This window comes from Vipera berus, assembly GCF_964194415.1.
Source record: "Vipera berus genome assembly, chromosome: 12".
NCBI classification, from domain to species: domain Eukaryota; kingdom Metazoa; phylum Chordata; class Lepidosauria; order Squamata; family Viperidae; genus Vipera; species Vipera berus.
The window spans coordinates 14,065,633-14,091,308 of NC_138215.1; the positions used below are offsets into that span (position 1 = coordinate 14,065,633).

The 25,676-nt window shown below is 41.6% G+C and overlaps 1 protein-coding gene across 1 annotated transcript in view; it reads right to left on the reverse strand.

Annotated features, from left to right (window-relative positions):
- PDE8A (phosphodiesterase 8A) overlaps window positions 1-25,676 on the reverse strand; it is an 85,757-nt gene that overhangs the window by 17,995 nt on the left and 42,086 nt on the right. The window contains exons 2-10 of the mRNA XM_081337685.1: window positions 14,222-14,278; window positions 10,634-10,824; window positions 10,012-10,068; window positions 7,110-7,167; window positions 5,213-5,301; window positions 3,483-3,561; window positions 1,735-1,872; window positions 261-349; window positions 96-147 (exon numbers count right to left, since the gene is read on the reverse strand). Of these exons, the coding sequence (XP_081193811.1) occupies window positions 96-147; window positions 261-349; window positions 1,735-1,872; window positions 3,483-3,561; window positions 5,213-5,301; window positions 7,110-7,167; window positions 10,012-10,068; window positions 10,634-10,824; window positions 14,222-14,278 (810 nt within the window). The remainder of the gene's footprint in view (window positions 1-95; window positions 148-260; window positions 350-1,734; window positions 1,873-3,482; window positions 3,562-5,212; window positions 5,302-7,109; window positions 7,168-10,011; window positions 10,069-10,633; window positions 10,825-14,221; window positions 14,279-25,676) is intronic.

The window sequence follows — 25,676 nt, forward strand, 5'->3', positions numbered from 1 at the left end:
TGGCATTGCAATAATAATGAACCAGACTTTTTTCTATTATTATTATCATCATCATCATCATCATCATCATCATCATCATCATCATCATCCCTTACCTTATTGTTGTCATTGCACGGTCTACTAAGTGACACGTAGTGTCTAATTTTTCTGCAGGAAGGAAACAGAAAGAATGGAATGAGAATAATTTTGGTCTCCAACTTGTCAGTGACTCCACTAGTCCTTTGCTCACAGCTAAACCTTGACTGCACAACAAGACTTACCCTCCCTGTCCAACAACAGGTATGATCTTCACATTTTGTTGTATGCTCTCGCCATTTTTCTTTTTGGTATAGTAAGTTCCTTGCCATTCCTGTAGATCGAGAAAGAGGAATGTTGTACCTTAAAAGATGGCCCATTCAAAGCAGATCTCTGACTCCTTGGCCCGCACTGATCTAGGATGGTTGCTTAAAGGAAAGCACTACTTGTGTGGGTTAGCAAACTAACTCTACCCTTTCCTGGCGTCGGCACAATGTTGTACCGTCTGCTACAACCTCCTACTGCGCTTCTGTTTGACTTTTTCTGTTGCTTAGCTCAGATGTTTCCCCTCTTGTCTGTTACCCATTTGGCATCTAACTGGAACCTTCTGTCGTATACATTACAGCTAATTACCCCTGAAGGCCACCAACGTTGAATTACAATTCTCATGAGATTTCCAGCTAGAGGTTGAAATTTTGGGAGCTATTAGCACCTGCATGCTGGATGCTGTTCAATGCTTCTTTAGTTCTTTAGTTCTGAAAAAAAATGGAATGTACTGATCCAAATAAAGCTCCCCCCGATAATTTGTAGGGTTGAAATGAGGGGTCCTTGGTGCTCTCCTCCTTGGTGCTCTCCGAGCTTGGTTGTTTTCTTGCAGATGTTTCATTACCCAAACTAACTATCTATAGACTAGCACCGATGATGTTAACTACTTGGGTAATGAAACGTCTGCAAGTAAACAAAGAGCCTTGGTGGAGCAGTAGGCTAATGCCTCCTTAAGTAACACCAGCTGCCTGCAATTAGTGCAGGTTCGCATCCCACCAGGCTCAAGGTTGACTCAGCCTTCCATCCTTCCGAGGTAGGTAAAATGAGGACCCAGATTGTTGGGGGCAATAAGCTGACTTTGTAATAATGCCGCTTGGGGTATGTGTGAAAGCCCTAATAAGCAGGCATATACATAGAATGAAGGCTACTGCTAAGCTTGTAAGCCGCCCAGAGTCTTCGGAGAAGGGCGGGATATAAATGGAATTAAATAAAATAAATAAATAAATAACCAAGCTCAGAGAGCACCAAGGACTCCTCCAAGCTCTACCCTTCCCTTCCCACTTCCATACCATCACTTGCAGTAATGGACTGCAACCTTCAAGTAGGGGGTGGCCCAAAAAGACCCATAGCCATGCTTCCCAACAGAGTCCCAAACTACAGCCAGTAACTTTGATCTATTGTAGACTAAACCCCAAACAAGTAATTTAAAAACAAAGAAGAAATATCAATAAATTCTCAGTGAAAGGCTTCTGCCTTACAAAGATATATTTTATCACCTTTCCTCTTCCCAATGAGAAAAGGCTAGAAATAAGAGACGGGCAGTTCTAGACCCACCTTTGGCCCAAACCCAGCTGGGGGAGCCATGGGCCAATCACTTTCTCTCGGCCCTAGGAAAGAAACAATGGCAAACCACTCTGAATAACCTTGCTACACAAAAACCAGGCCCATGCCTACCTTTTCAAACTTGATGCAAGAATTTATAGTGTCAAGGAAATCTGCTTTTTTTTCATTTGCAGGCACTTCTGTTAGTTCCTTTCCTACTAATTCGCCTTTCTGATAGCCCATTACCGCTTCAAAGGCAGGATTTACATACTGTGAAACAGTAAGAAAGACGAAACAAACGTAAGTGAGAATGTAAGAATTTCACTTAATTCATCCTGAGCACTGATCCAGTATTCAGCCTTGATGCAGGGTTTTTTCTAAACTGTCTGGAACTGTTTTCACTAAAGCAGATCCTGACACGGATCTAAGGGCAGAGGCTGTCATATTACAGGGAACCCTTTTAGCGATGGAGTTGTAGTGCTTAAATAAATAATTAAACAAGGCATTTAGTGAAAAGGTAATCCCCACCCCACTCTCAGTGGGACTGTGTAACACACTTAACCATTTCTTTAAAAATCTATTGGCTTCATTTTTGCATGCTATAAACTCTGGCAATTTTGTGTGTGTGTGTGTGTGTGTGTGTGTGTGTGTGTGTGTGTGTGTGTGTAACTCGTTTGTTTGAGTGAAATGTTGCATGAATCTAGCCTGTTTGGTTGGCTTACGGTTCAAGATATTGTAGAATCTCAGAAAATGAATGAGTCGGTCAACCAGATAATCAAGCCAGAGTCCAATATAGCTTGTTCCCCTGTATATGATTTTTTTTCAGCAGAGTCCATGGGTCAGATTAACCACAGAACATCATAAATGCCAGAATGGGTGGACTTCAACTGCCAGAATTCCTCAGCCTGCATGCTGGCTGGGGAATTCTGGGAATTGAAGTCCATCCATCTTAAAACCACCAAGGTTTGAGAAAGAATGCAATAAGGTGCTGATGGGAGAACTGAAGAATTAATTCAAGATGGATTATGGGGTAGTGGAGTCCACCAGCGGTTATATAAAGATATTGAAGATCGAAACTTAGCCTGCCTTCTCTTCCTAGCAGTCTTAAAAATCAAGCTTTTCTCTTAAAAACTGTGCCGCATGACTTCACGTCTGCTAGACCAAATCTAGCCCTCACTGGCCAAAACTGGTTTCAATTGTGAACCAACTGGTCTTGCTACCTTCCAATCCCACACAATCTCAATGGCCCCCTGGATGTGGCAGAATTATTAGTTACCTCAGACATCATAGGCAGGAATGCATGCTGGGAGATACAGTTTAATCTCACCAAGAAAGTAAAATGAAAGCATTTTGCAACCATGCCCGTTGTTGGGAGCATTAGCCAACATTTGTTTGGGTGATGCTTCGAACTGAATTGCACTCTGATTCTGCTAAAAATCTCCCATTTCTTCCACCCAAAAAGAGATGCATAAAAGACACAAGGATCTTATTTTTAGGACCTGCTAAACTTCCTTCTCCCTCTGAAATGCATACACCTGGCTTTTCAGACAAGCAAGATAAACATCACTAAGCTTTTTAATGACTTTGTGCTAAATACAAACTGTCATATACTCCTGGAGCTTTGTGAAGATAGAGTCTACAGAAATAAATGCTTATCTAAAAAGGTTTTGTTCTTCAAATGGATTTTTTCCTCTCCATGGAAAGGTCAGAAAAATATGCACAGCCTTAAGGACAGATTCTAAGGTGATTCAATACCCACAGGTTTAAATGTTTTAGGTCTGTAAATGCCTATCTGTGCACATGAAGTGGCCAAAAGAATAAAATCATAGAAAACCACAGGACAATATCTGACACTCATTAAAAAAAAAAACAGAGCATACCTGTATTACATGGTCTTCACTTGTAATCTCAGTGGCTTCTTGACTTTTATCTAATGCCGTAAATATCGAATTACAAGCCCTGAAATGCAAATGAGTGGAAAAAGAAGCAGAGGCAATTAAAATTAAATCACACGACTTTTCAAGATCCAGAAAGAAAAGAATGGCTTAGAACTGAAGAAGTCATAAAAAGAGAATAAAACAATGGGAAGGTGCCATGAAATCATGCAGGCTGAAGAAGATTGGACAGTCACCCATAGGAGATGTTTTAATTCAGTTTCCTGAGCTCAGCAGGGGATCAAATTTGAAAGCTAAAGAGCTGTTTTCAATTCTACCGTAGGATTCGGTCTTTCCAAGTGGAACCTTTCAGTCATTCCACCTATTACCTCCAACCCCTTTTTAATCCCCCACTAAACACCTAATGCAACTCCATATCCAATGGGTACAATCCTTCTTCCCAGACTTTTTGCCTTCCAGGTTTGAATTCGTCGGATGTTTGGAAGCCTTGAGAAGGACGTTGAAACTTCCTTCCTTTATTTATTTCAGTAATTTGCATGCCACCTGTTGGTGAGAGCCTAGCTTGGAATATATTTATTAAATAAATTTATATGGCCGCCCAACTCACACGTTAATGTCATAGGCATGCCTGAAAGCCATTAGGTTATGTAGCTCTGGCTTACACAATAATTACGGATTATACACCACACATAAATCTCCATAAATCAGATTGCTATATACTTTGTATGTAGCATTATACGTGTGGTGGCGCAGTGGTTAGAATGCAGTACTGCAGGCTACTTCTGCTGACTGCCGGCTGCCTGCAGTTTGGCTGTTCGATTCTCACCGGTTCAAGGCTGATTCAGCCTTCCATCCTTCCGAGGTCAGCAAAATGAAGACCCAGATTGTTGGGGGCAAATATATTGACTCTGTAAACAGCTTAAAGAGGGCTGTAAAAGCACTGTGAAGCCGTATATGAGTCTAACTGCTATTGCTATTAAGAGCTGTGATGGGCAGTGGCTAGAGTGCAGCACTGCAGGCTGACTCTGCCCGCTGCCAGAAGTTTGATCCTGACTGGCTCATGGTTGACTCAGCCTCCCATCCTTCTGAGGTTGGTAAAATGAGGGCCCATATTGTTGGAGGCAACAGGCTGACTCTGCTTGGAGAGGGCTGTAAAGCACTACGAAGCAGTATATAAGTCTAAGTGCTATTGCTATTATACCTATATAACGATCTGATTTTCTCCACCCTAACCCATGCTCAGGGACAGACTATGGAGAAGAAATGGTCTGCTTTTTCTGGCCACCCCAGGCCAGTCCCTCAATGCACCACTGTAGACTTTAAAAAGGTAAAGGTTGTGTCTGACTCTAGGGCTCAGGGCTCATCTCTGTTTTTTGCCCAAAAAATCCAGAGTTGTCCGAAGATATTTTCCGTGGCCATGTGGCCAACATGACTATCTCCAAAGGCTCATGGAATGTTGTTACCTTCCCATCAAAGTGGTACCTATTTATCTACTCACATTTGCACGTTTTCAAACTGCTAGGTTGGCAAGGAACAGGAGCTCATCCTGCTGCACAGTGTTTGGGTCTCAAACCCAAGCTCAGCATCTTTACCCACTGAGTCATTGCACCCTTACTGTAGACTTTAGCAGGAATCCAAACCCAACCAATTCCTGTGTTGGTGAGGACAGTCTTTTCCTGCTCCAAGAATATTAAAGATTAGATAGGCAGCATTACCTTAGTTTAAATTGTGCCTGTACTTCTCCAAATTCCAACTGTATGAGTTCATTGTAACAAGCCATGATGTTCGTGTTTTCAATGTATCTCTGGTTGTGAAGAAAAATAGACGTCAAGATCAAAAGAACCGCTGCATTCCATTCATGTATTAATAAAAACTTGACTTGACAAAAAAGGAGTTTTTCTTATTAAAGGAACATTTATGAGTTATGAGCAACTCTTCCTCCTTGCTGTATGGAATGTTGCAGAAGATAGACATTCTTTTCATAAGCAGAGGTAGGGATTTTTATTATTATTTTGGACTTTTTAAATAAACAAACCCATTTCATCCTCCTAAAATAGATCAATACTAGTAATCCTTGAGCATCATTCAAACCTACGATGACCCTCCCCATGGGTATCTATGGAAGTTCTCCAGGTCACAATTATCCCACAGGTGCTTTTTCAAAAGCATCTTTCTTGGTTTCTTTCTTTGAAAACATTTTCCTTCTCATCCAAGAAGCTTCTGAAGAACGGAAGAAGATTTTTGGATGAGAAGTGAAATTTTTCAAAGAAAAATCCCAGTTGCCTTTTGGAAATGCACCTTTGGGGCGGGCTGGCTGATCAATTTCTCTCTCCTTGAAGGAGGCAAATATTTTAGTCAAACAGCCTTAGCGATAAGTCTCTGCCCCTGACCTGCTTACGATGGGATCAGAAAAAGCTACGCTTGAAGTCCAGTCGAACAATAGTTGCCTCCGATCGACAAAATGGCAGAGCCAACATCTCATCATGCCCTTACACCTTTTATACTGACACCATTTATGCCAAGCTTTCTATGATACATGCCTTTTCGTGAGATCTGAGGACCTGCCTTCAAAGGTAATGAAGAGATTTAACCAGGGCCTCTTCAAAAATCACCATTTCATCTGTTTGGATGCAGAAAATTAGACCATCACAGACCCCTTCTAAATAATCCCTTGGGTTATACTTGGTGGTGCTAAGAGTTCATCCTTTCTTATTAGCAGATGCCTTGACTGGCCACCGAAATCCTGCTTTTTCAGCCAAAGAGTCAGGCCAGTGTGAATTCACCATAAAAGTCATATAATTCTGTGCCAGAGCCGTTGCAATTAGATGGCAATTGGTTTGACTTGAGTAGCTAATCTAGATAATTCATTCTGATTGACCAATCCCATGCTTACATATTAACATATATTTCCTAAATACACGATTTGTGCACCCTGTTGTCAAATGCCAGGAAAAATCAGGAGAGCCAGACAGTTCAAATAGATATAGAGATTTATTGCCAGCTTAAGCTCTCTACCAGAATCTGAACAAACTAATGGCCAAGGGAAATTAGCGGGAGATAAAAGTAGAAGGAATTCAAGGTGGGCTGGATTTAGATCACTTGTGGTTGCGAAGGGACTCGTGACTGATGATGTATTTGACCCCTCTCTTGGGCTCAGCCTACATCTGTCTCCCACTCCCCCCCTTACTCTTTCAGCCTCTCATCTATCGTCAATAGCTTTCATGTGATCTATGATCTATGAAAATCTATCTGCATGGTCAATCACAGCTGACAATAACTTGATGACCTGTCATCAACCAATTATGATGGTTATCCTCCCACCCCACACACACATTTTCTCCCATTAGATTTTCCCTAGAGCAGACAAATATAAAACTAAGCAATCTGCCCCAAATGGTTAGGGCTGTTCCTAACATGCTGTCAGTAATCTCTGAGCTTGTGTTCAAAAAGTGGAGAAATATTTTTCCCCCAGGCTTTGGCAAAAGCATGCACATGTAATTCAGGCATTCAGTCAATACAGTATACGTGTGTGTGTGTGTGTGTGTGTGTGTGTGTGTGTGTGTGTGTACACAATATATGTAGGAAAAGCTGACTATAAATAAATTGACATACCCTTGTGAAGCCTGCAGAAAGAAAGGGCAATAAGGACGACTCTTCGCGATCTGCATGTCTGGAGGAAAGAAAAGGAAGAACGGAAAGATGTTCGAGGACTTTATTTTCCCGGTTAATCTTAGAAATATTATTATCCCCAGACAATAGGCTGAAATCAGTAATAAATAAGCAGCAGTCCTTCAAACGTGAAAATTCAGTGGCTTTTGAAAGGCTACAGAACTTCAGAAGAGAACAGAGGGCCATAGAATTCTTTTCAACTGGGAGAGCTTACGTTCTTTTTCTCCTCTGTCTATTCCCTCCCATGGACTCTGTCCCCTTCTTCTGGTTTGCTCTCTTTTGCAGGCTGTTGTTATGGTTATCACTGGTTTGCAAAATCAAATACTCCAATGTGATCCTTCTAACTGGGCTCTTTCACTGCACCGGCCTTTTAAATTCATAACTTCTCTAGCCTCTCCTGCTTAAATCACAGCTATGAGACAGCAACAGTTCCATGGTTTTTTTTTTAAAAAAAAATAAAGATCACACCCAAACAGTATTAAAGCAAAGGTCAGGAGCGCTAGCGGAGAAGACAGGAGAAAATGTTAAACACTTTCCCAGCCACTAGTTTTTACTCCCTAAATTCAGATATTTTTTTTTCTCCCAGCCAGGATTTGAATTTGGAAATGTACTTGGCCGTAGAAGAACTTTTATCTTGGCAGCAAATGCTCCATGTTTCGCAAGAACTGCAGATTTTTCATAAAGGCACCGCATTTGCTGGACTGATTTAGAGGGCGCATATCCAAATATAAATACAGATGCTAAGTCACCACAATCAACATGAGCAATGCCACAGATCCCTATTTATGAAAACAAGATCACCGTGAATTATCCCCAGCTGGAGCAAACGGGATGGTTTGATGGAAAATTGCACCATTGGCTGGCAAGACCACGGCCCTCGGCTTTGAGAACGGAGGGAGGAAGGTTAGGATAAGAGATGCAATTGCGGGGTTCATGGGAAACAGAATGCAGGAACAATTTAGAGGGGATAGCTTTATTTACCCATCTGCATGGGCACCAAATATGAATAGAATAGAATAGAATAGAATAGAATAGAATAGAATAGAATAGAATAGAATAGAATAGAATAGAATAGAATAGAATAGAATAGAATAGAATAGAATAGAATAGAATAGAATAGAATAGAATAAATATGGAGGAATAGAATAGAATAGAATAGAATAGAATAGAATAGAATAGAATAGAATAGAATAGAATAGAATAGAATAGAATAGAATAGAATAGAATAGAATAGAATAAATATGGAGGAATAGAATAGAATAGAATAGAATAGAATAGAATAGAATAGAATAGAATAGAATAGAATAGAATAGAATAGAATAGAATAGAATAGAATAGAATAGAATAGAATAGAATAGAACAGAACAGAACAGAACAGAATAGAATAGAATAGAATAAATATGGAGGAATAGAATAGAATAGAATAGAATAGAATAGAATAGAATAGAATAGAATAGAATAGAATAGAATAGAATAGAATAGAACAGAACAGAACAGAACAGAACAGAACAGAACAGAATAGAATAGAATAGAATAAATATGGAGGAATAGAATAGAATAGAATAGAATAGAATAGAATAGAATAGAATAGAATAGAATAGAATAGAATAGAATAGAATAGAATAGAATAGAATAGAATAGAATAGAATAATAGAATAGAATAGAATAGGACCTTGGGGGTCTTCTAGTCTAGCCCCCCGCTTAAGCACGAGAACCTACACCATCTCAGACAAGTGATTGTCTAGTCTCTTCTTAAAGATCTCCAGTGATGGGCTCCCACAATTTCTGGGGGTAAGCTGTTCCACTAGTTAATTGTCCTCACTGTCAGGAAGTTTCTCCTTAAATCCAGGTTGTTTCTCTCCTTGATCAGTTTCCAACCATTGCTTCTTATTTTAAGAGACTAGAGGTATATCTCCTTCATGGATTGTTGCCTTGTTGTGGCAAAGAGGCTTGTGCAGCTCAAGGAAACTATGAGCTAAGCCGTGCAGGGCCACCCAAGACAGACAGGTCATAGTCTGACAAAACATGGTCCATTGGAGAAGGAGATGGCAACCCACTCCAGTATCCCTGCCAAGAAAACCCTATGGACAGTACCAAAAGATATAATGCCAGAAGTTGAGCCCCTGAGGTTGGAAGGTGTCCAAGATCAATAAAGGTGTCCAATATGTTAGTGGGGAAAATTGGAGGACAGTGTGCCATGGACCATGGGCTGCAAATAGTCAGACAAAAGTTAACAACTAAACAACAATATGGTCCATAAATATGATGGCATCTCCAGCTAGAGTGAGGGGAGGAGTGAAGACTGGTGAGCTTGGAAAGGAAGGGATAGAGACCGGAGCACCCCTTCTTTGCCTGAGAATTTCTGAATTCTTTACCTGGCTATTCTCAAGAGAATGTTATCAGTCTGGTGAGATTCTTGTAAATAGGCAGGCAGCAATAAAGAAGCAACTCTGATCAGCTCAAGGTGTCATTCTGGTTCTTTGTGCCTGACAATAATCCACAGCACCTTATAGTAGGTGGGGAAAACCACTGTCCTCTTCCCCCAACTCTCATATTTTAGCAGGCACCCAATTCAGAAAACACGGATCTTCTTTCATCACGTTTGGCTCCACCCACAGCTGCACATCCATTCTTGAATTATCTTCAGTCACTCTATTTTTGTCTTCTCTGCCTACCAGCCCCATTCCTAAAATTCAAAAGGCCAGGCTGCGCAGCTACATAGTCAGCTAAATGTCAGTAAAAATCAGAGAGAACGGGTCTTGATTTCCAGTTGCAGGCTTCCAAGCCTGCCTTTTTGCATTTGTATATATTTTGATAGGAGGCTGCAACAATATTTCTCACTTACCTCCGCACGACCCCAATAATAACAGTGTTTTCAGATGGTTTTGTTGTTCTAATGGACCTTTTAAAAAAAGTGAAGGTAAAGAAATTGAGGTGGGTTCCACAACGTGCTTGAAATCAACACAAGAATATTTCACTGAGGTTCATACATGTCTAAATCAGAAGGAAAAAAACCCAACTCCTAGCCATTAAGAAAGGCCAAGAAACTGTTAAGAACTAGTATGATGTAGTCATGAAAGTGGTGAACTAGGAGTGGGAAGACCCAAGTTCTAGTCCATCCTTAGACCCAAAGGTTTTCTGGGTGTCTGACCCCATTGCGCTCTCAGCCCACACCCACAACTCCAGGAGGGAAGCTGTTCCATTGATTAATTGTTCTTACTGCAGTATTAGGTGTGCCACTGATCTCCTGAATGAAAAGTCAGATTATAAAGTGAATGCACAGAATACTTCCAACATTATTTGGAATGTAGACACATCTGAAACGCTGAGGGGAAAGTGAAGGATCTCCACACCAAGAGTGGCCAGATGCCAAATATCAAACACCCCCAGGGCATCATGACCTTGTCAACAAGGCTGATTAGTAAATCCCATATTACAAAAGGCGATTGCAAAACAAAAGAACTCACCTGCATAGCGTTTCTGCATCAAAGTATCTCGAATGCCTGTGATCAATAATGATGATTTCATGGTGTTTATCCAAAAAACACTCAAGGGCAGATTCAGGTGTCCTGGCAATGCTGCAGCGGAAGCCTGCTTTTTCACAGGCCCAGCAGAAGCCATTGCTCTGGTTGTCTTCTTTGGCAAACACTAAGAGTACCTAATTAAAGGTAAACAAAGCAGAAAGAAAAAGAGAGATGGAGAAAGACTCTTATCAAGAATCTCAAATCTTTTGCACATAACTTTGGCCACAGGATTCATGGACCCTAAGTCCTTATTAAGAGGTGGCTGGATGGAGTCCCTGAAGTAGTAGGCGTGAGCTTAAATGGACTCCAGAAGATGGTAGAGGACAGGAAGGCCTGGAGGAACGACGTCCATGGGGTCGCGATGGGTCAGACACGATTTCGCAGCTAACAACAACAACAAAACCTTACATATCATGGCATATCCTTACAATCCATCAAATAGACACAGCAATAAAGCGAGATCAAAGTAAAGAAAACTTTTTTAAAAAAATTAAAAGAACAGCAATCAGAACATATAAATGAGGAATCCAGTTTGGAGTAGTGGTTTAGGTGCCGGACTAGAAAAAGAAAGACCTTGTATTCTAGACTTGCCTTAGTTACAAAGCTCCCTAGATAACTTTGGGCAAGTCCTTTTCTCTAAATCCAGCTTTAACTTGTTGTTGAGGGGAGAAAATAAGTGGAGAGAGGACTATGTATGCCATCTTGAATTCTTGTACATGAAAGGTAGGATATCCATCCATCCATCCAACCAACCAACCAACCAACCAACCATCCAACCATCCAACCAACCAACCAACCATCCATCCATCCAACCATCCATCCATCCAACCATCCAACCATCCAACCATCCAACCATCCAACCATCCAACCATCCAACCATCCATCCATCTATCCATCCATCCATCCATCCATCCATCTATCCATCCATCCATCCATCCATCCGTCTATCCATCCATCCATCCATCCATCCAATAATAGAGAGGTACTTTGAAAAAAAAGAAGCTACTGATGAGTCCAGAATGGAAGAATAAAAGGCCAGATCTTCACACCACAAACAAGATGGAGGAGGCCAAAACCTTTGACAGAGAAGGTCCTCTCCTATATGCCCCTTCATTCTCCAAAACCATAGAGGACACCAAAGTCCCTCATCTCTAGTATCCAGTCCTGATGCCACAATTATGTCAATGTGATGCTCCGTACAGCAAGGCGATGCCACTGAATGTCACATGGCACAATTTTGCAGGGAATGCAATTCGTTTCACTTGCGTCCTGAAGCATGCCCTGCCACTTCCCTCCCTCTCTGCCTCAATGATAACCGCATTTCCCAGGAGAAGAGCAGATGGATCTCCAGCTTCTCAAGAGAAAAGGATCGGATAGCCGGAGTAAGATCTTCATCCGATACCTTTTTTTAAAGTAAATATTTTATTAATTTTCTAGTTTTATAATCGTAAGTACTTAATATACAACGTGTTGTCCTGGGTCCATTAGTAGTTCAGTGTTACATATTAACGTCTTCAATCTAGGCCCAATATTACACCATCCAATGCTTCCTCTCTTCTTCCGGTAGTACACATTTTCCCACATTAGGCAAATACAATTCTTATTGTTGTTAATACACATACAATTGAATATCCACATCTTTGTTCCATTTTCCTAATCATATCAATTGTGTCGGTTTAAAATATCTTTTCTAACCCAAATATATCTTAATTGCATTTGCACTTAATACCCATTTGTTCAATTAATATCCTGTTTTTCCTGCTTTTTTGTTTTTAATTTTAATTTCCCATCAGTGTTCAAAATGGCTCTGTCGCTTATAATTTCTCATAATAAGTTATATTTGGGTAACCCAAAGCTTCCCTTATTCAAACCCTTTTATTATTTTCATATTTCCCTTCTCATACCAAAATATAATAGTCTAGTTACAAATCCTATCTTTCTAGTTATAATGATGCTTCTATTTCTAACCATTATCTATTCTCAGCCGTGTTCAAACGTCTGATTAGTAGAACAATATCCCATCTAATGGGGTCAAAACCTCTATTTTCTCCAGTCTTACTGTATCTTTCTTCCATTACCAACCAACTTTCCAGGTCAAGGCGTTTGAATCGTCAAGTAATTCTTCCGATCAGATACCTTGAAGAACATCCCAGGCAATCCTTGACTTACGAACACAATTGAGCCCAACATTTCTGTGGTTAAGTGAGACATTTCCCCAGGGTGTTTTGCCCCATTTGATGACCTTTCTGGGCACAGAGGTTAAGGGAATCACTGCGCTTGATACGTTAGTAACCCGGTTGTTAAGTCAATCTGGCTTCTGCATTGATTTTGCTTGTCGGAAGGTCGCAAAAGGGGATCCACGTGATCCTGGGATAAAGCAACGGTCATAAGTATGAACCAGTTGCCAAGCATCTGAATTTTGATCCCAGGATCATGGGGATGCTGCAAAGGTCATAACTGTGAAAGACGGTTAACCAGTGGAACAACCTGCCTCCAGAAACGGTGAATAATAAGAAGAGACTGGACAGCCATTTGCCCAAAATGGTATAGGGTTTCCTGTCTGAGCAGGGGGTTGGACTAGATGATCTCCAAGGTCCCTTCCAACTTTTATTATTATTATTATTATTATTATTATTATTATTATTATTATTATTATTATTATTATTATTATTATTATTATTATTATGTTGCTTTTTTCAGTGCCGTCATAACTTTGAATGGTCACTAAATGTTGAGGACATCCTGTACCTGGCTTGACAAGCAAACTTTTTATCCCAGCAGAAGGCAGCTTCTGATATTTTGCTGGCAGGGCTACTGTCAGTATACCAATCAAATCCACCTGGGCTGTGGCTATACCGATACCTTTGGGCCATTTCACTGGTGGGATTCAGCCGATTTGCACCACTTCGGCAGAACCGATAGCTATTTTTTTGTTGCCCAGGCCCAGAACGGACTTCTGGAAGCGACATCCACACGGAGAACCAGTTGTTCACCTATTTGAATCCCACCACTGGACCATTTCAATATTCAGCTCAGTCGAATATTCTCCAAGCAACGCTTAGCTTTAGTTCCTACTTCTAAGCAATTCCAGGCATTCCAAATGTGCTTATATTTGGATTAGGGCTGCTGGAATGTCAATAAATCTCAACATTTACACCTACCTGTAGGCAAACACACACAGAGAGAGACACTGTATTCTGACCTGCCAGAATGACAATCAGTTTCACAATTTATATCTACGTATAGCTGATACATATGTGCAATTGCACAAAAGCACCAACAACAACAACCTGAATTAATTTGGGATTTCTCTTTATTAGCTCAATGCTCAGTGAAATGGGCCGTGAATATTGGCTCTAAAAGGCACATTTTCACACGGCTTCGTTCCATTCCTTTTTACTATAGGATGATAAGGAAACATTTCAGCTGGAAAGGCTATTGGAGTAGCCAGCAATAAATGCACAGACATTTCTTCATTTAGGTAACCAATTCCTGGACAAACCAAGGGATGCATTTTTAACAGAGGCTTACCTGAAGTTGTTCTCGGTGAAGCCTCATGGGGCCAAATTGCACGTCGGTTCCCACTGCCTAGGAAGAAGAACGGGACAAATTTAAATGATATTGTGGGAGAAGAGCAGGCTGAACTGGAGGGAGTGGTTAAATGTGTCATCAGTTTGGAATCTCTGCATTCCCACACGAGACCCGAGTCCATTTCCTGTGAATTTCCACCAACCCTTATCCAGAGGCTATTTAATTTTGACCATTAGTTGACCAGATTCTTCTGTACAGCTAACAGTGATAAAGGCTTCTGTGCTTTGAACTCAACAAATGCTTCCGGTTATTTGGGCCAAACAGATATTTATTTTTTATTTATTTATTTTTATTTTAATTCCATTTATATCCCGCCCTTCTCCGAAGACTCAGGGCGGCTTACAAGCTTAGCAGTAGCCTTCATTCTATGTATATGCCTGCTTATTAGGGCTTTCACACACACCCCAAGCGGCATTATTACAAAGTCAGCTTAATTGCCCCCAACAATCTGGGTCCTCATTTTACCTACCTCGGAAGGATGGAAGGCTGAGTCAACCTTGAGCCTGGTGGGATGCGAACCTGCACTAATTGCAGGCAGCTGGTGTTACTTAAGGAGGCATTAGCCCACTGCTCCACCAAGGCTCTTGGTATATGCTGCATCTGGGTAAGGAAACACATTCTTTGCTTCCTGGCTTCATCCTAACTCAGAAACATCAACTGTCAATTTCAACACGGCTCGGAATTTGCAATCAGTTACGACGAACTCTAAAATTTAGAGTAAATGAATCAGTTCATTCCAAAGCTTTTTGGCTGGCCATTTCTTCAGTGGACTAAAATAACAATAATAATTAATCATGAAACTTGCCAAGAACGTTTGAAAAGATGTCCTTTCAAACCAGCCGGATGCAAAAAAAAAAAGAATTTAAAAAAATAGCAAGAAGGTTTCTTTCTATGCTCTTAGCTTTTTCTTTGATATTTTTTTTTCTTTCCTCTCCTTACTTTATATTAGCCCTTGTTAGTTTTCAGTTCCCTTTTTAAAAATTTTTTAATCAAAAGTATATAAAAGAACAACAACCTGACGCAAGCAGAATGGGGAAACAGTGCATTTTATTTACAGTTGGACAGGCAATATTGTGTTTTTTCCCCCTACACTGCTGTTTTGGATGCACGGAAATATGTAACAACAATTTAACAAAGAAACAGTGGGGTGATGTTATGCTTAACAGCTTAAAAGGGGCTTACACAATTTAACTCTGGAGTGCTACAGAGAAACAGAAATGAGTATTATAGTTTTGCCAAGCTTCTGAATCTGAAAAGGAATTGATGGAAGGAGAGCACAGAAGTAAATGGAGGGATTTCTGTCTGATTTTGGCTGACTCCAAACATTTTGTTGTCCGAAAGAAAATGTAGGATGATAGCTCTACATTTTTCATGCAGAGGTTGAGTGGCTGATCAATACTAACACCAAGACATTGTCCACTATTACAGTTGAATATAAGATGCTCAAAGCAGAGATATCCCCAAAAATGTCAATCATGACTGTTTGATTGAAAGTTCGCCCATCCCTTGACTTACAACCGGTTGCTTAGTAACTATTCAAAGTCTCAACCAGCCCCCCAAAGGGAACTTATGACCTAGATTATAGCATGAGCCCTCTACAATCACATGAGATAAAACTATGCCCATAGCAAACCACTGATTAGCTTAATGATTAGGCTGCATTATCAGAGGGATAGAATCAAGATCATGTGAAGTTTTGATACCACTTTACAAGGCCTTGGTAAGGCCACATTTGGAATACTGCATCCAGTTCTGGTCACCACAATGTAAAAAAAAGATGTTGAGACTCTAGAAAGAGTGCAGAGAAGAGCAACAAAGAAGATCAGGGGACTGGAGGCTAAAACATATAAGGAACGGTTGATGGAATTGGGTATGTGTAGTTTAATGAAGAGAAGGGTAAGGGGTGACATGATAGCAATGTTCCAGTATCTCAGCGGCTGCCACAAAGAAGAGGGAGTCAAGCTATTCTCCAAAGCACCAGAAGGCAGGGCAAGAAGCAACGGATGGAAACCAATCAAGGAGAGAAGCAACCTAGAACTAAGGAGAAACTTCCTGACAGTTAGAACAATTAATTGGTGGAACGACCTGCCTCCAGAGGCTGTGAATGCTCCAACACTGGAAGTTTTTAAGAAGAGATTGGACAGCCATTTGTCTGAAATGGTATAGGGTTTCCTGCCTGAGCATGGGTTGGACTAGATGACCTCCAAGTTTCCTTCCAGTATTATTATTATTATTATTATTATTATTATTATTATTATTATTATTATTATTATTATTATTATTATTATTATTATTATTATTATTATTATTAACCACTGCAATAAAAGGTTGTAAAATCAGGTTGGTCACGTGTTCAACTCATGTGGTGACCATTATGACATACGACCATAACAAGCAAGTTCCATTACCGTTGTATGTTGAGGACCACCTGCATTCATTGACAAAGCATCAACCAAGAGACAGGCTTTTGTCATGTAATCAAGGCTCCCATCTTGAATATTTTGACACCCGCCCATATACAAAAATGTCCCTTCATTCTGCCATGGGCTACGTAGTCCTCTACACTGCAGCCACGACTCTAATCCTTAACCCTATTTTTCTATTTACACCACGACTCACCACAAATCCCTGAACAGTGTTCCTAGGAACAACTTGTAGATTTTGCTTTATCTTTAAATTAAACTGTATGGAAAGGATTTTGATAGCGCAGCAAAGGCAGGATTCGAAGCACATGCATAGGATTTATTATAAATGGATTCTGATGACTACGAAAAAGGAATTTTTACAATGTTATCTTTCCCAGGAAAACCGCAGGTTGTGATCAGATTTAATCCTCCAGCTGTCCAGAACTTGAGTACTTATTCCAATGAGTAATTTTAAAGAGTCAGCAGACTATCCCACCAACCACATAAAAGTCTGAAAATTACACGCTTTCTCCCCAGCTCCATCACTTGGGGCACTACCAACCTTAAGACCCTGAGATGTCTTTTCATTTATTACTTTAGAAATCACCCATTTAATTTACATTTTAAACTGAAACTTCGAAGAGGGAGATAGGAGGGAGAATACAGAATAATACCATGGGAAGAGACAAATGGTCGTCCAATCTTCTCTTAAAAACCTCCAGTGATGGAGCACCCACAACTTCTGAAGGCAACCCATTTCACTGGTTAATTGTTCTAACTCTCAGGAAATTTCCCCTTAGTTCTAGGTTGCTTCTCTGCTTCATTAGTTTACATCCTTTGTTTCTTGTTTTGCCTTCAGGTGCTTTGGAGAACAGCTTGACTCCCTCTTCTTTGGGGCAGCCCCTGAGATATTATAAGACTGCTATCATGTCATCCCTCATCCTCCTCTTCATTAGACTAGACATACCCAATTCCTGCAATCATTCTTCATATGTTTTAGCCTCCAGTCCCTTGATCATCTTTGTTGCTCTTCTCTGCGCTCTTTCTAGAGTCGTGGAGCTGTTCCATTGCTTAATAGATCTGCAAGCTCAGAAACTCCTCCTCAGTTCAAGCTTGAATCTCCCACTGTAAATCTTGTCACTCTCGTTGGCTTTTGTCTTAGTACACATTCTCCCTTCCTGTTTGTGAGGATTCAGGGGCATCAACTTTACAGAGAAGGCTACCAACCATCTGCAACCCAACTCAATTCTTGCACCGTGCGAAGATTTGATCTGTAGATTGCAGCAAAAGATGCTACGGAGAAAGGTGCTTGGCCAGCTTCTGCCAGCTCACTATGAGGCTTCTAAGACACTTTTCGAGTTCTCCAAATAAAATTCACACTGTTGTTTTCAGCCTGTTTCGGAGCTGTTTTCCCATAAACACATACAGAGAGAGAGAGATAAGCACACACATAGCCCCCTTCATGTTATGTATTGTTTTAAAAAACAGCAGGGTGATTTTTTTTTGTAATAATGACAGAACAGTTACAAAAGCCCTTCTCCTTCGGCCACCAAAAATACATGTTTTTCATGCAGGAAGAAGAATTTGTGAATTCTTAAAGTACATGAAATATCTCTCTCTCTCTCTCTCTCTCTCTCTCTCTCTCTCTCTCTCTCTCTCTCTCTCTCTCTCTCTCTCTCTTCTTGCCTGTCAAAAGGGTGCCAAGTTAGTCAATAATTTTGTGTGCATGACTTGCAAACAGAAAACATGCCCTGACCTAAATGACGTTGGCTTTGCGTTTTTCTTTAATTTTTTTTAAAGAACAACTTGGTTACCAAATTGGCCAAGTCAGCAAAAAGGAAAAAGAGCAGACAACGTAAAATGCCACTTGTATTCAGCAGCATTTCCAATTTAAGCTGTTCTCAGCTTAGTTTTTGAACAACTTTGGCTTCCATGCGGTTATGTCTCCAATTTGAAGAGAGGAGACCCCCTATACCATTTCAGACAAATGGCTGTCGTATCTCCTCTTTAAAACCTCCAGTGTTGGAGCACCCACAACTGCTAGAGGCAAGTCGTTCCACTGGTTAATCGTCCTCACCATCAGGAAATTTCTCCTTAGTTCTAGGTTGCTTGTCTCCTTGACTAGTTTCCATCCGTTGCTTCTTGTCTTGCCTTCTGGTGCTTTGGAAAATAGGGGTGGGGTTAACCCTCTTTTTTTTTTTTGGCAACTCCTCAAATATTGGAACACTGCTATCATGTCGCCCCCTAGTCCTTCTTTTCACTAGACTAGACTGTCAGTCACGTGGCTTTCTGGAGACTTGAGGGCCAATCCCTAGCACTCAGCCAACCTCACTGGGCTGTTGCAGGACAAGGAAGAAACATGTGATCTAGATTAATCATCAACAGCAGTAATGGAGGAAAGGACCACTCATAGGATAAAATATTTGCTCAAGGCATTCTGGAGCTGACTCTGTTCATTGGGGATTTTTCTGCATTATTCATCAAGGAATGTTTTTATAAGTGGGAGAGATTAACATCTCCTTTCTCTTTCTCATCCCTTCTTCCTGTTGTGTCCATAGCCTGTCAGAAAAAAACACCTCAGCCTTAATTTTTGTACCGTGCCTAAAGATCTTTCAGTATTCATAAGCAGAAGTAGGCAGCTTTCCTAAAATTTGGGGGTTTCAACTCTCTTCTGACCCAATATGAGGAAACGTCAAACATCTACCTATCCAGGCTTCCAATCCTAGTCACTTTAGGATAACCTACTCAAATACGGGTAGTCCCTGACTTATGACCACAATGGAGCCCAAAAATTCTGTGGCTAAGTGAGACATTTGTTAAGGGGGGGGTTGCCCCATTTTACAACCTTTCTTGCCACAGTTGTTAAGTGAATCACTGCTGTGATTAAGTTAGTAACACGATCGTTAAGTGAATCCACGTTCCCCATTGACTTTGCTTGCCAGAAAGTAGCAAAAGACGATCACCTGACACTGCGACCATCATAGTCAACGGCCCGGCGTCTGGATTTTTGATCACGGGACCGTGGGGATGCTGCGACGGTCGTTAAGTGTGAAAAATGGTCATAACTCGCTTTTTTCCAGTGCCGATGTAACTTCCAACAATCACTAAATGAACTGCTGGAAGTCAAGGACTGGCTGCAGAAATTATTACCCCTTCCCCACAATTCTATCCCCTCTCATTCTCCAGTTCAACTGCTTGGAAACAAGCTAGATACTCTTTTTATTTACCATCCAATTAAAAAAAACAACCCAGTAACATAGGTTGGAAAAGATCCTAAAATAGTTATGGCCAAATGGGCATGACTGATTGGAATCAAAGGGCAAATAAACTAGACATTGACCTGACATAACCCATAAAAGCCCTTCAAGTTTCTCCTCTTGGCCATGACTCATTCTGGGCCATCCAGCCACAGCCACAAGCTACTTGTGTGCATGTCTGTGTAAGTCTAGTGTTGTTGTTTTTCCCCCTTTCCACAGAATCCAAAAGCTCCCAATGGCCTCGATCTCCAAATATCAAGAGGGAGGGAGGGGGAGGTGCAAGGAGAGCAGAGCTGCTGGGCAAAATGGTCTGTGTTTCAATCGCTGCTTAATCCGAAAGCTGGAGAGGAGAGGAGAGGGAGAGGAGAGGAAGAAGGAGGAGAGGAAGAGGAGAGGGAGAAGGAGAGGAGAGGAGAGGGAGAGGAGAGGAAGAAGGAGAGGAGAGGAAGAAGGAGAGGAGAGGAAGAGGAGAGGAAGAAGGAGAGGAGAGGAAGAGGAGAGGGAGAAGGAGAGGAGAGGAAGAAGGAGAGGAGAGGAAGGAGGAGGAGAGGAGAGGAAGAAGGAGGAGAGGAGAGGGAGAGGAGAGGAAGAAGGAGAGGAGAGGAAGAAGGAGAGGAAGAGGAGAGGAAGAAGGGGAGGAAGAAGGAGAGGAAGAAGGAGAGGAGAGGGAGAGGAGAGGAAGAGGAGAGGAAGAAGGAGAGGAGAGGAGAGGGAGAGGAGAGGAAGAAGGAGAGGAGAGGAAGACGGAGAGGAGAGGAAGAGGAGAGGAAGAAGGAGAGGAGAGGAGAGGGAGAGGAGAGGGAGAAGGAGAGGAGAGGGAGAGGAGAGGAAGAAGGAGAGGAGAGGAAGAAGGAGAGGAGAGGAAGAGGAGAGGAAGAAGGAGAGGAGAGGAAGAGGAGAGGGAGAAGGAGAGGAGAGGAAGGAGGAGGAGAGGAGAGGAAGAAGGAGGAGAGGATAGGGAGAGGAGAGGAAGAAGGAGAGGAGAGGAAGAAGGAGAGGAAGAGGAGAGGAAGAAGGGGAGGAAGAAGGAGAGGAAGAAGGAGAGGAGAGGGAGAGGGAGAGGAAGAAGGAGAGGAGAGGAAGAGGAGAGGAGAGGAAGAAGGAGGAGAGGAAAGGGAGAGGAGAGGAAGAAGGAGAGGAGAGGGAGAGGGAGAGGAAGAAGGAGAGGAGAGGAAGAGGAAAGGAGAGGAGAGGAAGAGGAGAAGAAGAAGGAGAGGAAGAAGGAGAGGAGAGAAAGAAGGAGAGGGAGAAGGAGAGGAGAGGGAGAGGAGAGGAGAAGAGAGGAGAGCTGAACAACCAATTCGTCAAGGGGAGGGGAGGAGAGGAGAGGAGAAGGAAGACAGCAAGGGAAAGCACCATGAGCCCTGATGATGTTATCTACTTTGAGTATTGAAGAAAACAACTAAGCTCAGAGAGCACTAAGGGCCCATTTCAACCCTGAGTTACAAATATTCTTCTTTATTCCTCCTTTTGTCCCAAATAGCATGCTTATTCTTTATCCAAGCCCACCACCACTACCCCTTACCCTTTGCAAGTAGCTATTTCCATTATTTTTAAATAACCACCCTGTCAAACCCACAAGCCACGTCGAATATTGCAAGCGCCGGGAACAACAAAGTGAGTGTTCTCCATCTGGCTTCTTGCCTCTTTTTTACAACCAGTTGGTGCAATTTAAGCTAACGGGTTTACAGCTTCTCTTGATACAAAAAGAAAAGGTAAAAGAAAAGGTACCAGATGACTCTGCTCCGAAGGTTTAGAGTCAACAGTCATCAGAAGTCAGAACAGCCAAAGAACAAGGAGTCCCACAGCTAGTTTGCTTTCCTATGCGCCCGATTAAAAAGGACAAAGGTACAAGTTTTCCCAGAGCTCACACGGAACCTGCTAAACATGAGACCGTTTTGACTCATAAGTGACTTTCTGCTAGAGTTACAGAGCAGGCCTAAATCTCTACACCTATTCTAACTGTACTGTGAGGAAAACTCTTCTTCGTTCTAGGTTGGTCTTCTCCTAGAACAGAACAGAGAGAAGGGAAGGGAGGGGAGGGGAGAGGACAGGAGGGGAGGGGAGGGGAGAGGAGAGGAAGAAGGAGAGGAGAGGAGAAGAAGAAGGAGAGGAGAAGAGAGGAAGAAGGAGAGGAAGAAGGAGAGGAGAGGAATCAGAGTTGGAAGGGACCTTGGAGGTCTTCTAGTCCAGCCCTCATACACACACACACACACACTTAAGACTTATGGATTGATTCATTGCCCTCCAATGTATGTAGGATCATTCTTCTTTAAATCTAAATGATTTTTTTTAAATTTCAGCTCTGTTCTTGTCCCTTTAAATAGTAAAACTCAACTGGTGACTGCCAGAAGCAGCAACCAGTTATAAGCTTATGTGCACATCCTGCAAACAATGGCATGAAGTCAGCCTACTAACATTTTTGAAGACATATCCTTGGGATGCAATTTACTGTCTAAAGCTGGTTTACCGCAAAAGGGCTTTAAATTAGTCATTCATTGTTCCAGTTTTTTTCCTTCTGCTCACTTGAGAATCGCTGGACAAACACAATGCCTGAGTAGTCTTCACAAAGTGTCTTTAGGCAATCTGTGAACACCTTACAAACCGGGATCCAGCGTTCCTCTGAAAACTACAGGCAGCTCTCGACTTACGGCCAAAATGGAGTCCAAAATTTCTGTCACTAAGTAAAACGTTTGTTAAGTGAGTTTTGCCCCCAGTTTACCACAGTTGCTAAGTGAATCACTGCACTTGTTAAACCGATAACAAGGTTGTTAAGTGAGTCTGGCTTTGCTTGTCAGAAGGTCACCCTCGGGACACTGCTACGGTCATAAATATGAGTCAGTGGCCAAGCGTCTGAATCACATCACCGTGAGGATGCTGCAGCAGTTGCTAAGTGTGAAACACGGTTATAAGTCACTATTTTTCAGTGCCATTGAAACTTTGAACAGCCACTAAATGAACAGTTGTAAGTCAACAATTACACCTGTATTATACCTGTGTTTAACATGAATGGTCTTTTGGCCAATGTCCATGTTGCAAAATATAAATTTAAGAGATTTAAAAGAGAGAGAGAGAGATCTTCATTTGGCTCTTTTTGAATTTAGGTAAATCTGCGTTTTTCAAGCTCGCTTATATATTACCTTAATAAAAGTCATATTGCTGAAGGAAATATTACTCTTTCTCTCCACCGCTGTTATTTTTCTAGGAATTTGCCTTAGGTGGTGTTAAAATAGATTTCTTTCAGCGAAGTGATATTGGCGCTCTAAGCTTTAATTGATTCAAAATGAGGAGATTACACAACTGAGTTCATAAATCAGTGGAGCCAAGTGTGAATTAGTGAAGCTAAAGTTTAATTAGATGAACTTCTCGTTTTTTAAAAGTCTCTGGTGCTTTTTTTATTTTTTTGTACCTTGTCATTTGCTGAAAGTACAAAAAGAAATCAAGAAACATTTGATATTAAAGTTGATTAGTGCAATAATAAATAAAGGCCTTGGTGGAGCAGTGGGCTAATGCCTCCTTAAGTAACACCAGCTGCCTGCAATTAGTGCAGGTTCGAGTCCCACCAGGCTCAAGGTTGACTCAGCCTTCCATCCTTCCGAGGTAGGTAAAATGAGGACCCAGATTGTTGGGGGCAATTAAGCTGACTTTGTAATAATGCCTGCTTGGGGTGTGTGTGAAAGCCCTAATAAGCAGGCATATACATAGAATGAAGGCTACTGCTAAGCTTGTAAGCCGCCCTGAGTCTTCGGAGAAGGGCGGGATATAAATGGAATTTTTTTAAAAAAATGATAAATACAGTTGTTTTTTTCTTTTAACGACCCTGTAATCCCTTCATCGGAGTGGTGTTGGGGCGATTGAATGAAGCTTGAGCGTTTACTGGCCGGATGCCCTTCCTAACGCCTGTGAGGAGTTCACAGCAGACAATTACTCATTGCACCCAGAGAGGGAAATATCAACCGCTACTTAGGATCAACCTCACAGCCTTCTGATTGTAAGGCGAAAGCTCTACCTCTAGGCCACCACGCTGCTCCAAACGATAAATAAATAAATAAACTTGCAATAATGATCAACTGTTAAAGATCTCAAGGGGAAAAAAAATGGTTCTCAAGGCGGAGTAAAGTGGATGCATTAAACAGCTAATGACTCTTACTTACGAAGAGAAACATAGCCTTAGCTGTTATGTTGTCACCCTTAATGATACTCGGAGTACCAGCATCTATAGCAACAGGGTTCTCCGAAGACCAACTTTCCCCCCAGGAGTTCTTATTTTGAACAAACAAATCATGAACAAAGAAAACATTTCTTTGTTTGCCGGCAATGCTCAAGCTTGCTGGCATTGGTGATGTTTAATGTTTAATGTTTAATAAACAAACATCACTAATGTCCCAGAGTTTCTTCATTTGCACCAGGCAAGATATTACGGTCATTCCTACCACTGGTTCTAAGTAGATTGATGTTTCTCAACCTTGGCAACTTCAACATGTCTTAAAGGTGAATACACTTCAATCCCAGAAGTCCCCAGCCAGCCATGGCAGGCTGGGGAATTCTGGGATTTGAAGACAAGACATCTTAAAGTTGCCATGGTTGCGAAACTCTGTCCTGGAGGCTTAAATATATGAATATCTGGTGGAACCCTTGTTCTTCTCAACGTAAGGATCCCAGTATGACATGGCTGCGTTTGTGGTGTTGTCCACTCCGCTCAGTATTATGCAGGATTTATTTTATTTAATTGGTATTTATCTAAACATTTTGGGAGGAAAATCCACAATAAATAACTATAAAAAAGAAGAAAAGGAAAAAGGCAGTGGATAAATGGATAAAACGCCAGTGAACAAACTGGAGTGCTTACAAGTGCCATAAAAGTTTAAAGTTCAGTATTTCATTCGTTAATTGATTGGATAAAACTAAGTATACTGCATCATAAAGCTACAAAGTTCTGGGAAGTGTGTGTGTGTGCGTGTGTGTTTGTGTGTGCGCCTCCAGCTACAACACAGAACTTCCTGAATATTTAAAGTAAATACATCTAAAGGGCAGAAGGAAACAAATTTAACCCACCTAAAAGAAGAAGATAAATGCAGGTAATCCTTCATCTTACCGCCACAACTGAGTCATTAAGCGAGCCTTGCCCCATTTTGTAACTTTTCTTGCCCCACCTATTAAAGGAACCACTGCAGCTGTTAAGTTAGTCACACGGTTGTTAAGTGAATCGGGCAGCCCCCGTGGACTTTGCTTGTCAGAAAGTCGCAAAAGGGGATTGCATGACCCCGCAGCCATCATAATTAGGAACCAGTTGCCAGTTTTGATCACATGACCCTGGGGATGATGTAACAGCTATAAGTACGAAAAATGGCCCACAGTGGGGGGGGGGGGTTTCCAGTGCTGTAATAACTTTGAACCAATGGTTGTAAGCAGTGGTGGGATTCAAAGAGGTGAACCACCGGTTCTCTCTGTGGATGCCGCTTCCGGAAGTCCATTCCGGGCCTTGGGCAACAAAAAATTAGCTTCTGGTTCTGCGGAAGTGGTGCCAGCTGGCTGAATCTCACCACTGGTTGTACGTCAAGGACAGCCTGTAACTGTCAGAAAAAGAAAGACGGGAGACAACGAACAGTTTTGGGAGATGCTTTCTGCAGATAGAACAAGATCCGAGAGGCAGAGATACGAGTATTCAAGCAAAGAAACCGCAGGAAAAGCTGAAGCTTTGTGCGCTGAAAATCAAAACCTAATGCTAACAAA